The 14,131-nt window shown below is 40.2% G+C and overlaps 1 protein-coding gene across 4 annotated transcripts in view; it reads right to left on the minus strand.

The window, feature by feature from the left end:
- col18a1a (collagen type XVIII alpha 1 chain a) overlaps nt 1-14,131 on the minus strand; it is a 66,117-nt gene that overhangs the window by 22,823 nt on the left and 29,163 nt on the right. The window contains exons 1-3 of one of the 4 annotated variants that reach the window (XM_055052869.1): nt 12,983-13,587; nt 3,333-3,871; nt 695-775 (exon numbers count right to left, since the gene is read on the minus strand). In XM_055052869.1, the coding sequence (XP_054908844.1) occupies nt 695-775; nt 3,333-3,871; nt 12,983-13,325 (963 nt within the window). In that variant the 5' untranslated portion in view covers nt 13,326-13,587. Of the gene's footprint in view, nt 1-694; nt 776-3,332; nt 3,875-12,982; nt 13,588-14,131 lie in introns of those variants that run through there. The other 3 variants (XM_055052868.1, XM_055052871.1, XM_055052870.1) reach the window with 3 other exon arrangements.

Consider the following 14,131-nt stretch of genomic DNA (forward strand, 5'->3'; position numbering starts at 1 on the left):
TCTGTTCCTGGGCTTCGTCACTATGGGCGGGGCTACGATGGTTGAGTTTGACATGGTGACACTTTTTAATAATTTGATGGCATATTTAATAAATTAACTGTCTATTGGGCATTTAATTGTTTAGTTACTTTAAGGTACACTTCATTTAGATTTCAGTGACTTATTTATTGATGAGATTTTGTCCCTTTTGGTCTTCCATAACAATGTGGACTGACGAAATGAAAGTGAAATTTCTTTGGAATGTTCATTGCTTTACATCTGGTGTCAAACTAACCCAGCTTTTCAGAAAATGAAAGCCAGACTTAAATATTTATTCAATAATTTATTGGCATCATTATTTAATTTTGTTCCTCCATACAAATGACTTAAGATGTTTTTAGGTTAATGTTAAATATTTTTCTGCGGTGAAAATACCTTTTTTCTGATGTTAAATTTTATTTGATCATCTTTCTTGATTACATATTTAATTTTGTCGCTTTTTTGCTCTCCATATTAATTGTGAATAAATCTGAAATGCTGCCACCAAGTTCTGGTTAAGTTGCAGCAGATGGTCATTTTAACACGATTACATCAACAGAATGATTTCTTTTAAGCAGAAATACCTTCCTTAACCTTGTGAAATAAAATATGTAGCATTCCTGCAGAAAATGAAGCGCATACAGCTGTTGATCTGCAGAAATTATTCGTCGCTCACCATATCGGAGTCGTCATCCTCCTCGCAGAACCGCGCTGCGACGCTGGTGTCTCCCACCACCCGCAGCTCGCTGATGGCACCCTGAAACACACACACACACACACACACACACACACACACACACACACACACACACCGCTGCTGTTTGATCTTCAACAACACGTATAATCACACACACTCCACACGTGTTCCTCCGGACGTATAAACAGGAATGTTTGTCGTTGCAGTGGGTTTCCTGACATTCCCAAGGAATTCCCCTTACATCCATGGCTCCATCGAATCTGTTTCTGTGAAGTTTTGCTATCTGTTCCTCCATCATCCAATCTGCTGAAGACCTCACACTCGCAGCAGCAGGCGACTCTTCCCTATCAATGAGCCATTACTCTGTGGAAGAGCTTTCTCTGCAGCCATGTTTGAAGTTGACCGTTTAGGATGTATTGATGTCCAGAGTGAATCATTAAAGGGATTTTAGACGAACTGAATTTGAACTCTCTCGTCTTTAATCTTTCCAACGTTCAGATGACCAGGATCCTTTCATCGCATTGTGTCAGATCTTCAACATAAATCTTCAGATTTGCCTCATGAAAAGGTCTGAACAGTCAATGTGGAACATTCACTGGTTTTTAATGGAAGCCGTATTTAAAGTATGTTGTAAACATAAGGATTCAGGCCAAACATAATCCAATTAGGACAAAAAATAAATTTGCACAACTGTCAGATTTGGGAATTTTTAGTATCAACAAATAAAGTTTAAGCCTCCTTTAAACGAATGAAATATTCCCACGTTTTTCCAGGCTTTTCCAGACTTCCATTTTCATATGTTATTATTTTTGGACCCATAATTAACATGGCATATAATTTGGTGTGACTATTTCTTTTTATGAAGTTTAGTGTGTGATAAAGCAATAATGATGTCATCTAACTCCAGGCTTAGATGATATGATGATATGACATGATAAATATAAACCACTCATATCTGAGTGTGTGTGTGTCTGTGTGAGTGTGTCTGTGTCTGTGTGTGTGCGTGTGTGCGCGCGCGTGTGTGTGTGTGTGGACATACTTGTTTATGTTGCTTTGCTAGGACCTGGTATATTTACATACTTTAATGGGGCGCCCAAAGTGGGTCCTCGAGGTCCGGCATTCTGCACATTTTAGTTCTCTCCCTGGTAGTACCAACAACCTTTTCAGCATGTCAATGTTCTTCTTACGCTTCTGACGAGCCATTATTGGATCCAGGTGTGATAAACCAGAGAAAGAACTAAAACATACAGGATCCGGCGCTCAAGGACCCACTTTGGGCACCACTGCCGAAAGAGGACTGAAGACCTTACAGGGTCCAAAGCATGGTCCCTTTTTTGTGGTTTTTGTGCATGATGTGAATTAAGTTTCGGTTGAAGTTGGTGATAAACATAAACGCTGTTAGAACACACTTTGTACCAAAATCACCTCATTTTGTCAAAAACTATTTTTCCCAGAAAAAGGAAAAGAAACACAGAACCAGCCTAGTCTTTTTCTAAATTTGTACAAACCATTCATCTATGTATCTATTTGTTAAACCATCCATCCATTCATAATACCATTCATCCAACCACTTGTTAAACCAACATAATCTGTCCAAACATGTACTCATCCAACCATTTGGTAAACCATCTATCCTTCCATAAATCCGCCCATCACTCTGGCCTCTGTAGGAATATCTGTCTTGAGTAAGGAGTCTGGAAAAGTCTGGAATTTTGGCATAAAAAATATGCAGAAACTTTTTCAACAAATTGAAGACTTTGAAAACATGTCTGTAAAACTGCTTAGTAAATGTTCACTGAATAACCACTGAGCATCTTAACTGGAGGAGTGCAGCCCAAACTGCTGAGGTCAGCATTTATATCTAGAATATATGTCAGCTGAATCATGGCAATGAGATTAAAACCTGGAGCTTTGAATGGCAGGGGAATGCAGGCACATGTTTGGTGTCAACGTGTTTCAGAATAATGGATCACATGAGAGTCATCAGACTCACATATCTGTTATGGCAACAGGAAATGAAAAAGGTTCAGTCTCATCACTGCGGGAACGGCATTAGATCCTGTTCCCGCAGTGATGAGACTGCACTAGTTCAGTCTGAACGCTGAACTAGTGCAGCGTTCAGACTGAATGTGATTTGAGCATCAGGTTTACATGCAGTCTTTATGTTGACACATGCATTTTGTGCGTATCAAGCATCCATCGCTGGAGTTTTAAAATCTAACTTTTCCCGTTGGATCTGGAGCATCAAGCAATCAAAAAGACTTCTCTATGTGACACTGTGGCCTTTAGGTGATGTCCTACCAGTAGATGCAGGCAGTGATGTGTGTTAGCAGGTTGTTAAACTGGGCTCGGTTGAGACAAAAATAGTTCTGATAGAAACCCTCAATGGTGCAAAATTAGGTTGTGGAACTCGCCAAACTCTCAACACCTCTGAATTTTCTGGTGAATTCAAACACGATGCAGTAAATAAAGCCAAGGCACTCTGAATATTTCATCCACCATTGTACAAAGTTAACGGGAGAGGAAATACAGTGGCTTAATTCAAGAGGCTCCTGTGTGTGCACCGTTTGACACGAGATTTGACCAAAATGTCAAGCATCGGACATGTTTTACCAACCTTAAATTTGTCAGGATGCTCCCCTCCAGCCTGGCCCACAAACACCCCAGACCCCGACTGCAGCTCCAGCTGCCAATATGATCGCTCCATCCGCATCACCTGCGGCTCCACGTCACAGTTCAGGTACAGCATGGCCTTGTCGTCCTTTACAGCCACCGCGAAGCGGTTCCAGGTGTTCGTCATGGACGGCACGCGGAACCTGGCCGCCTCTTTGGACTGTGGGGCGTCGGCCTCGCTGTAGAACAAAATGACGTTTTGCTCCGATCCCTGAACAGCCGACAGCTTGACGCCAACGTGAATGATCTGCTGCGAAGAGTCGGTGATGGAGAAGACGATGCCGCCGTCATCGGATGTGGGCTTCAGGCTGAAGATGAGAGCGAAGTTCCTGTAGAAGGGGTTGGGGAAGTGGGCGCGGGCCAGCTGGCCCGTGGCGGAGTCTGGGCCGAACAGGTAGGCGGGGCTGTTGTCCGGGCCATCCACCTCCTGGATCTTCTCTGGAGGAGGATCGCCAATCAGCTGCAGCAGCGACACGCCGCTGTCTTCTGGGAAACACAAACAGGACGTCAGTCTGGAGTCTGATCGGACATAACGAAACTTTATACTGCCGATATTACGACTTTATTCTGGATTTATTACAATTTTATTCTGTATTACTCCAACCTTTCCATTACCACTTTATTCTAGTGGTAATAGAATAACTTTAGTTTTATCATGACTTTGTTCTCATAATAATGAGGTTTTATTCTCATAACAATATGACTATTCTCTTATGATTAATCTTCTATAATTATGAATTTTTTGTTGCATCACTTTTTTCTAATTTTATAATCTTTCTTGGAGTTAACCCTTTATTCTCATAATAATATGACTTTAATATGGCATTAGTACTATTTTTTCTCCTATTATTACAGTATTTTTGTGTAACCGTCTTTTTTCTGGTAATTTTATGACTAGTCACATATTTCCATGACTTCATTCTCTTATAACTTTTTTCTTTTATTTTTATAACTTTATTCTGGTAATATTGCGACTTTAATCACTTATTACTTTCTCTATATTTTTCTTGTAATAATCTGATTCTAATCTTATATTGCAACTTTTTTGTTGTGCCACTTTTTTAAATTTTACAACTTTCTGTAATATTCTGACTATAATCTCGTATTATGAGTTTATCTTCACACAAGTTTTCTGGAGAACAGGAAATGAGTTTGTCGGCCCATCGGACCGGGTTTGGGTTAGAGAGGAGGGCTGCATGGCAGAGTTTGGTGTTAGACCACAAACCGCAAGGCTGCAGGGTTGAGGATGAAACACAAAAGCAACACAAAGAATATTTATTAACGAGTCACAGACAAATCACTCAACTCATACTTTAGAAAACAAAATACAGAAACAGCTGAAATCTAATAACCATCAGAAAAACGGCAAAATGATGTAAAATTGATCACATCCATCTGGTTTCAAACACCATGAAGATCTGAATTATGAAGTGAAGCCACATTTAAAGTCATGAACTCTCAACCCAATGTCGTTGGGTTGAGATGAACACCAAGAAAACTGATTTCACTTCTGTTTGCGGGTGCAACGTAACAAAGTACGAAAAAGTAAATTTTTGACTACAACTTCTATATTTAGCCTAATGTAATGGATGGGTGTGCCAAACGTCACTACATGTTTGTGGCATGACTTTTGAAATAAAAATGAAGACAAGGCCAACTAAATGCTAACTCTGGTCATGAAGATAAACTTTCCACAGAAAATCTCATTCTAAAAAATTACAGAAAGGGCTCAATTTGTACCATGTGGCCCACAAACGGCCCCCAGACCACACTTTGATTAGCCCTTCAAAATATAATGGATATTTATTCAGAATAAATATCCATTATTTATTCTTTTACACCTGGACTCTAAGAGTCTTTCCTGACTCATGAAACTGCTGAGATAAACTGTTCTCCTTTCTTTTAAATGATGTTTTTCCTGTATTGAGAGGAAAAGCAGAGAAATTACTGTTTTTGGACCGTTTTCGGATCTCGTGTGACGTATTTTTGGAGCTTTGAAGACGTGTTTCGGTTTCACCACCTGATGGGAAATGAGTGTCTTTGTCGCTGCGTTCAAAGCCGCCCCGCTGCCACCAGAGCAGGAGAACAGCGGCTCGGCTGTTGGCTTTGTTCAGACGTAAAACGCACAGCTGGAGCCCGGATTGTCCTCTCTGCTGTGAAACCGTAAACATCAGCTGCGATCTGTCAGAGGAATAAAGACGCTTTGATTTGAGTCAGAGCTGACAGAGAGGCCAGTCAGGACGGCGATAAAAATCCTTCCTGCTACGCAGATGTTCTCCGCTCCATGTTTGGCTACTGAGGGAGATGATTGTACTGCGTCCCGATTTAAATACAGTAAAAAACATTACAATGAATTAATCTTGTCACATTGGAAAAAATGCTGCAGATCTGAAACAGAGACGTTTTTACCACTTTTACCATCGTGGTCACCATAAATGGTGGAAGAAAGAGTTCAGTCACTGCCCAGCATTGTTTGTCCCAGTAGGTTTAAACTTGACAAATGTCATCAGAGCCAGGCTAAGAAAATAAAGTCACATCATGAGTGTCAAAAGAAATATGAGAGAAATGTCGTACAACAATAATTATATTATCTAAATAAATTCTTTGTGCGAGAATAAAGTTGCAAAATTAACAGAAAAAAGTCTAAATTATAAAGTTGCACGACTATTAAGTATATTATAATGTTGAATTTTTAATATTACCAAAAATATATAACGGTGTATGACAATAAAGTCACAATATTCCAAGAATATTTTTCAAATGTGTTTTCAGTAAATTTTCCAGTTTTGTGGAATTTTGTGTTAAATTGCACAGAAAACTCCAGGAATCGCTGGAGGTTCACGGCACCGATGGACTTAACTGGTGCTTATCCTGTATTTATGTTTAAATCTTTTTAATCTTCCACCAAACTGTAAATGTGCAGAGGCTGAGCCACAGTTTTGAAACTTTTCTGTTTTGTGTTAACAACCACTGACATTAAATTTATTATTTCTTATTAGAATTTTATTACCATGAATCCAGAGCCTAACCAGATCATTATGTGTTTTAGAAATAGTGATATTTTTGCACTTCTACTGGCTCAAACTACTGAAATATGAAATACATTTATTTTAATTCAACAACTAAATGTAGAAAAAATTCAAATGTAAATAGAGAAGGAGAAAATGAAGTAATTACAATAATAATCCAAGAGTTGGTTGATGCAGCTTTGGTGCTGACTTGCTGATATGGCATCTTGCTAATGATCAATATCTCATCTTGACAAACGCCTTGTAAAAATATCCACTTGAGTTGTTTGAATGTGGTTCAGAGGCATTCAGGTACGCCTCGCCTGCTGCATGAATGGCAGCCAACAATAAACAGTCATTTGCAGCGAGCAGAGCAGATGTTTGCTTAGATAAACTCAGATTGGGAGACATGCAGAGTCTCAGCCCGGCTTCCCATGAGCTCATTCATCAGACGCTTGGAAAACTGCAAAAAAGTTCGGCTCTTAAACGCAGCGCTTTGTCAAAAACGGAGAACATCCAAAACTTTTCATGCCTTGAGTAATCCAGAGGATTCCTGTCTCCTCTCTCCCGACTCTTTCTTCTACTGTTCATACTTGTAATTAACTTTAATACTCCTGCCAAAACATTGTATTTGCATCTTGTTGGAAACTTTCTAAACCTGTCATTAGAGGCAGCATAGCTCCTGCAGAACAGATGTGCTCTCCTTTTACATGCAGGCTGGCAAAAGGAGACAAAATGTTTCCATGAATCTGTAATTCTCATAAATTTTCCAGATGCTGCAATTAGAAAATTTCGACCAGTTTGCACAAGAATTTGCAACAAAATCCGATCCGACGAGCGTGCAAAACCGCTAGCGACACAAAAGCTTTCATCATTAGCATTTTAAGTACAATCTGAATTCGGGTCCCCATAATGGCCGCTGTCGAACAATAGAAGCTTCAAGGTCAGCTGAGCACCAAAAATAAAAGAGCTGCTGATGAAAGGAGCTGCTGGGTTTATGGTGACAGTTTGTCTTGTCAGGCTGGCCACCTACCAACCAGGAACGCAGCTCTTTGTCTCTAAGCGGCATTCCCGCACGGGGCGCCGCTGGTTGCGATGTCCCGAAGACACCATGAGCGCTGCTTTGGGAAATCAGGTCTGGTGGTAAGATAGCGGGACTTGGCAGAAGAAAAGATCTCAGTGTTTTATTTAAGAGCTTAAAATTACGTCCAAACATTCAAATCCGACACATCCGACTTTTTAATGGCAATCTGAGCGATCCGAGTCCGATCTTTTCATCAAATAAAGAAACAAAATCTACGTTGAAATATTATGTTCTATTTGTAAAACCAATTCTGAAGTACAAATTCAGCAGATCCTCAATATTTCTCTTTTTATTTAATTATTTTTGTGCAGAAATCATAACATTACCACTTCATTCTTATATTATGACATTCCTCTGGTATTATTACAATCTTCATGAATTACTGTACTCTTATAACTTTGTCTCCAATTATGACTGTTTTTCATAATATTGAGTTTATTCTTGCATTTTGAGTTCATTGTCACACAATTTATTCTCATAATGAGAATATGAGACACACTAACAATAGTTTTAATATCAGTGGTTTAACTGTTCTTGTCATATTAGTGTTATTACAAACGGTTGTACATACAAAGATTTTTTTAATCTTATCTATATGTAAAATGTTTTTTTTGTAGTTTTAGCTCAGTTCCTGCTCTCTGTGTTCTCTCAGCAAATTGCCCTTTTTCTGTAAACTTGAGTTAGTGATTAATCGATTCCTACATTAGTTAACAGTTATTTCATTAATCGATTAATCACGTTTAATCCAATTAATCATTTCAGCCATAATCACATCAACTTCCCAGTCCATTCAAAGTCATTTCAATACATTTATCAAATCAAAAAAGAAAACAAACCTTCCTACATGCAGGAAGGAGAATCTATTTCTAAAAGTTTTGAAGTTAAAAGCAAAGTGAAAATGCAGGACAACTCTCAGCCATAATTGGAAACTCAACGAGAGCCAAGTCAGAGTGAATCCCTGCCAAGAACCGCCATGAGCCACTCAACTCAGATGAATCATCATGCAACTAATCAGTCGGGTCACTAAAACCAGACGAAACAAAGACTACAGACGCAACCCGAATATGTCAATTAAGGATGAGAAAGATGGTTTCCCCCACAGGACATCGTCTCAAACCCTCTGGGATAAATTGCAGTTGACCTTTAGACCCTGATATGAATGACTGCTCATCTTTCAAGGAAGAGGCTGGTAACCATGGAAAAACGTAATTAAAGGAGTTGTTGAGCCCTAACAATCCTGACCCCCAACGGTGATGGGATCACGCCTGATGGGAGTCGCACTGAAAAGTCCACAACTGCCTCACAGTATCCTGAAAATACACGGTTCCAGGTCACAGCTTGGCGAGCCAGCCAGGAGAGAAACACGTCCAGGGGTCGTCATAATCAGGATGAAGATGGAAGATCAGAGAACGCCTCAGAGGATGAACCCATGAAGAAGTCATGAGACTAATAACGAAGGCTGACAGGAAAACATTAACAAACTGTTGAAGCAGATTATCTTCAGTTTTTACTGAAATCTAGGTAAAATAGCTTAATATTCCTCAGAGGTTAGATGCTTCAGAACCTCCCACAGTTAACAAAAATCACGCACACCTCCTCTGTGGGTTAACGGTTTATTAAGGTTTATTCTTCCAGCTGACGGTTCGGTAGACTCTCTTCGACTGGAAGTCAAAGAACCGGGCTGCTGTGAATGCTCTTTAGGTTTATCTGAAGGATTTAGAGTAAATAGACAACTTAGGCAAAAATAATAATTCAACAACAAGAAATACCACCAAGTGCAGCCTGTTTTAGTTTTACACAGATTCTTTAGATGACTCGATCTGACATCCAATGAGACTTCAGTCAACAGAGATGAGGCAGAAAAGCTCAAATCTACAACAGAATGACTGAAAAAGTCCTTTTCAATGATGTAAGACATGAAATCCAGTAGAAAACCTTTGCTGAAAACGTTTTTCTCACCTAGTTTCCTACAAATTAACTTTTCTTCATGAATTGTAAAGCTCAAATTTTGTTGCCTGTTACAACTTTCAGTTGAATAAAGTTCAACATCTATGTTGAAGTTTTGCTCATCAGCTGTTACATTCAGTAGCTCGATGTTCATTTTGACATTTTGTTTATCCAGCAGTTCTGTTTCTCTCGCTTTTTTCCTCCCAGTAACGTTTATTTGAAACAAGAAACATACAGGAAGAAAATAAAACTTATTCTAAACATAAATACAATATCTAAGAACTTAACAAAGTATGTAAATTAGAACATTTAAATTATACTGTAGCTCCAGAGTTGTAGTCTTTCAATGGCGGGTTTAATCTCAATTGAAGTTAGCGCTTTAGCATTAGCTTCTGTAAAATACCGTGTTGGTGTAGAGTGTTAACATTAACAGAACAAATGTGCAGGATGAGTTTTCAGGGGCTAGCATCGCTAACTTTTTGGCTAGCAGTATCCACAACCGTCATTAGCTTTCTGTGAAAGTATTGTGTAGCGCATTAACGTTAGCTAACCCTCAGTGATTAGTGTTTATTTCTGAATGATTTTAGCTGTAAAACCCTTGGTTTGATCCACAGTGACTGAATGCAGCCGGCTAACATGTTGCGGTTTATTACTTCTGCAGTTTTGAGGCTCCTAATCCCTTCCCTTCCTGACACTGTTTCACACCGACTCAAACATCTCTGCTGGTCGCGGGACCAGAAAGGCGATGTCCACTCATGTCTGTCAGTGAAGCTTGGTGTCTAAAAGATAACGTGCTGTAAAAAGACCATCTTCAGTTCCCACTGATAGGAAGATGGGCAGAGGAAGAACCGACCTCCAACATAAAGTCGGAAGGTTTCAAGCTATGATAGTTCGACACAAAACTATAAAACCATGGATCCTCTCACAGTAATCACTTATGGACTAAACAACTGAGCCAGTGTCTCCATCCTCATGAGAGACATGGTAATATAGGGGATTATATTACTGATTTGATCCTATCTGCTAATTTACGATGCAGCAGAAAAAAGATGCTATTAATCTGGATTACAGCTGGTTCTTAACTTTTCATCCCGATACACAGGAAAACATGTCGAGGTTTGGCGATTTGGGGAAATTCAGGGTTCAACACAACAAATCCTCTCTAACTTCACCTTTTACCAGGTTCTAACATATAAAGCTGACCTGTCAAAAGAAATCCAAAGCCGTCAATATTCCAGACAAATAATTTTAGTAATCGATTATTCTGTTGATTATTTTTAATATTAATCCGATTACAAAAACCCAACGAAGATTTTTTTTTTCAAAATATTAAAAATACACAAACATTGATTTAATAGAATAAATTTTTTTAAGTAAGAAGATTTTATTCCCAAAAGTGCAATAATATATCATTTCTTCAGTGAAAGCTTACTTGACTTAACATCTACAGTGAAAGGCTGAACTGGAGATTTGTTTTTGGATTAATTGATTAATAGTTGGATAATAAAAGGTGATTAACAGGAGACTCTTTTCGCAGACAAAAAGGTTTTTTCAGAATAAAATGCAAATTATATATTTTGTTTGAACAAGTTTGGCTTAATTATTCCTGAGTATCTCGCTTTTTATGAGTCTGTGTAATCCAGGTTAACGATTAATCTGATTTATTGATAACCAAAACAACAACAGACGTCTAACTTAATTCAACAGAAAACATCTGGAAACATTAGTTTAGGGGAAGCTAAGTGTGCTAACTGTTTTCAAAGTTAGCGAAAGTGCTAAACAAAAATTAGCTTCACGATTAGCAGCTGCTCTTGCAAGAGCTGCTTCTGGTTTTGCTGCTGCTTGTGTGAAATCTTAATGATGTGGTTGTGTTCATTAACCACCCTATGGCTGCAACAAACCAGGAAATCCTAATCTAGACGCTAACGCCAACATATGCTTCTTTAAAGCATAAAATGTGTTAAAGTTGAGACAGATTAGACTTTTGCGGCATGGTGAGAAAATCACAAGCATGTCAGAGAAACACAAACATGCAACAAAAGTAGTCGGGATCCAAGCTTGTTAGGCTGCAGCCAGAATGTCCCAAAGGTTAATTCATCAAACGTCGACGTTGTTAATATCTCAGGGTGGGGATGAGGTTCTGGGGAGAGGATTCTCAAACCAGTTCTCAAAATGATATAAGGTTCATTTTGAGCCAGCGGTTACCTTTCTGGTTACAAACTGTCAAGCACCGAAACCCATCATCCTCCTCATCTGGCAGAGCCTGGCACTCCACAGGGAGGCGACCCTCATCCAGGAGCGCCCAGCAACTGTCCCGCAACACTTCACAGAAACGGCGGCAAGGCAATGTGGGTGGCGCCGCCGCAGGGCCACACTTTGGGACCAAGAGGAGGCAGAGAAACCACTCCACGGCGTGGTGGCAGCGCGACCGCAGCAGCGGAGCCCACTCTTCCAGGAGCGCCCGGACTTCTCCCACGCTGCTGTGGTTGAAGTAATTGGGCATGGTAAAGGTTTCCCCCATCATGGAGGAGCAGAAAGGAAGAGAGAAATCTAGCTTCAAGCATTGTGAGGATCCTGCTGGTGCCTCAACACCTACGACTGCCTGGCTAAGCTGTTGATCCCCTACTGATGGTTGAGCAGCATCTGAAACATGTGGAGTTGGAGCTAAGTCAAGTTTATTAGCATAGCAAATGAGCAACATGGCAGTTCATAGTGCTTCACATCATAAAAACATAATTGAGTCACCAACAAACAAACTTCTCAAGCAAATATACAGCAAATATGTTGGTTGATGTTTTAAAGTGTAAATACTGTTGCAGTGCCACTAAACATAAACGCCTGGATGAGTTTCTCTCTTGCTTCATAATATGTAAACAAAACTAAAGAGACATAAGTCGTCTTGTCCCGGAAATGTTTTTCAGGTGACAGAAGACCGACTTTGGAGCCGTCTTTATGTGGCTCTATATGTTCAGGTCAGAGATTTCAGGTCTGATCTCTGGTTTCTACCTGTAGATCTGTGTAGCTGGAGAAGCACTGAAGCTAACTCTTGACTAGACGTTTCATGCTGAGTCGCTGCGGTGGATACATCAGTGCCTGGCGTATTGCTGTTTATCGCTGGTTGTGTGATACGAGTTGCTTCTGTTGGGGAAAAACTCTGGCGGGTTGATGGATGTTGACTTGTTACTGGAGGCTGAAATGAAGTCGAAGTCGGACTGTAAAATGTTTCACCAATAAAGTCTGTTTTCTCTGCAGAGAAAAGTCTGAGGAGAAAACTATAGGAAACTGTAGTTTTCTATAGCTCTGTTTTCTATAGTTTTCAGAAAACTATAGAAAACAGAAAAAGTCTGTTTTCTTTGAGAAGAAGGACTCAACACTAAATTGCTGAACCTTCCTTGTGAATCTTCCTTAGGAAACTTCTGGTTGTGAGATTTCAAACTGCCCCCAGTAACAGTGTCATGGGTATTACCTCAGTTCCTGTTAGAAGAACTTGTCTGGAGCCAGATTTTGGATCTAAGACCCTAAACAATCAGATTCTGCATGAGAAGATGTCATTACCGGGTTTACTCCTGCGTGATGTTATCCCTGCGGTGGCTTGTCCCACTCCACGCCCCCTGTCTGGTAGCGTTGAAGGAACTACAGTCGTCACTCGAGGACCTTCAGTGGTCTCATCCCAAGTCTGCCCAACTGTTTGGAGCACGTGTCCTTCATCAATGATCTCTGCTCCAGCTGCGGTGCTGCTCTCAGATGGAGGCTCGCCGCTACCTGTCGCAATGCCAGAACCCTCCAGTTCCAACCTGGGCGCCAACGTTGTGCCGGTCTCACTCCAGGACCAGAACCAAGCCTCGGAGTAGACCACCCACAGGGTCAGAAGGGGCAAAGCTCTGAACCAGCTCCTCATTGTGGTGTCCGACCGGATGAATCAGCCTTCCAGAGGGAACTATGACATGTCCACGCAGTCTTCACACACTCCTTCCCTCTGCTCTGTCACCACACACTCCAGCAGAAGTGGAGAGGAGGGCGTCCATTCAGAGGAGTGCAGAGGAGGTGTGCGCCGTATTGGCTGCCTTAGTAATATTTATGCTGCTAACTCCTCCTCCTCCTTTTGTGGCAGCAGTGAAAAGCGATCTCTCCTGCTGAGTGATACCTCAGAGTTTCAGCAGCCCGGCCTTTCAGGTTACGACACTGATGCTTTCAGAGACGGGCAATTTGTTCCCGTCTTTGTTAAGTTATGTTAATTAGAAAACTATAGATATGGGCTAAGGGTGATTCAGGTTTTCAACCAAAGTTATTACATCATAAACTGTGGGGACAGTTTGAGGACAGGCAACAATGTCCCAGAAACTGAAAAACAGAATCAGGCTGCAAATAACAACAGAACCCGGACTCTATGAACAAACATACAATTTGGATGTTTAATAGTAAGAAGCTGTTCTGAACTAACTGTGATTTCTGAATTTGGAGTTTCAATTATGCTTTAAAACTGACAAATCTGTAAAAAGTAGATAATTTTTGATAGCACTTTATGATGACCTCCAAGTTACATTCTTAAATGGTAATATATTTATTACCATTTACCACTTTTTGGTTCTGCCAAAAGTCCAAAGAAAGTTCGGTGAGCTTTTGGTGGTTTATGGCTGAAGGATTACCGTAAAGCCTGTTGAAGAGAAACGTGTCACAATTATTCTTTAAGTTGATTGTTTCAGA

Source organism: Poeciliopsis prolifica, unplaced genomic scaffold (assembly GCF_027474105.1).
Source record: "Poeciliopsis prolifica strain line A6 unplaced genomic scaffold, Auburn_PproV2 SCAFFOLD036, whole genome shotgun sequence".
NCBI lineage: Eukaryota > Metazoa > Chordata > Actinopteri > Cyprinodontiformes > Poeciliidae > Poeciliopsis > Poeciliopsis prolifica.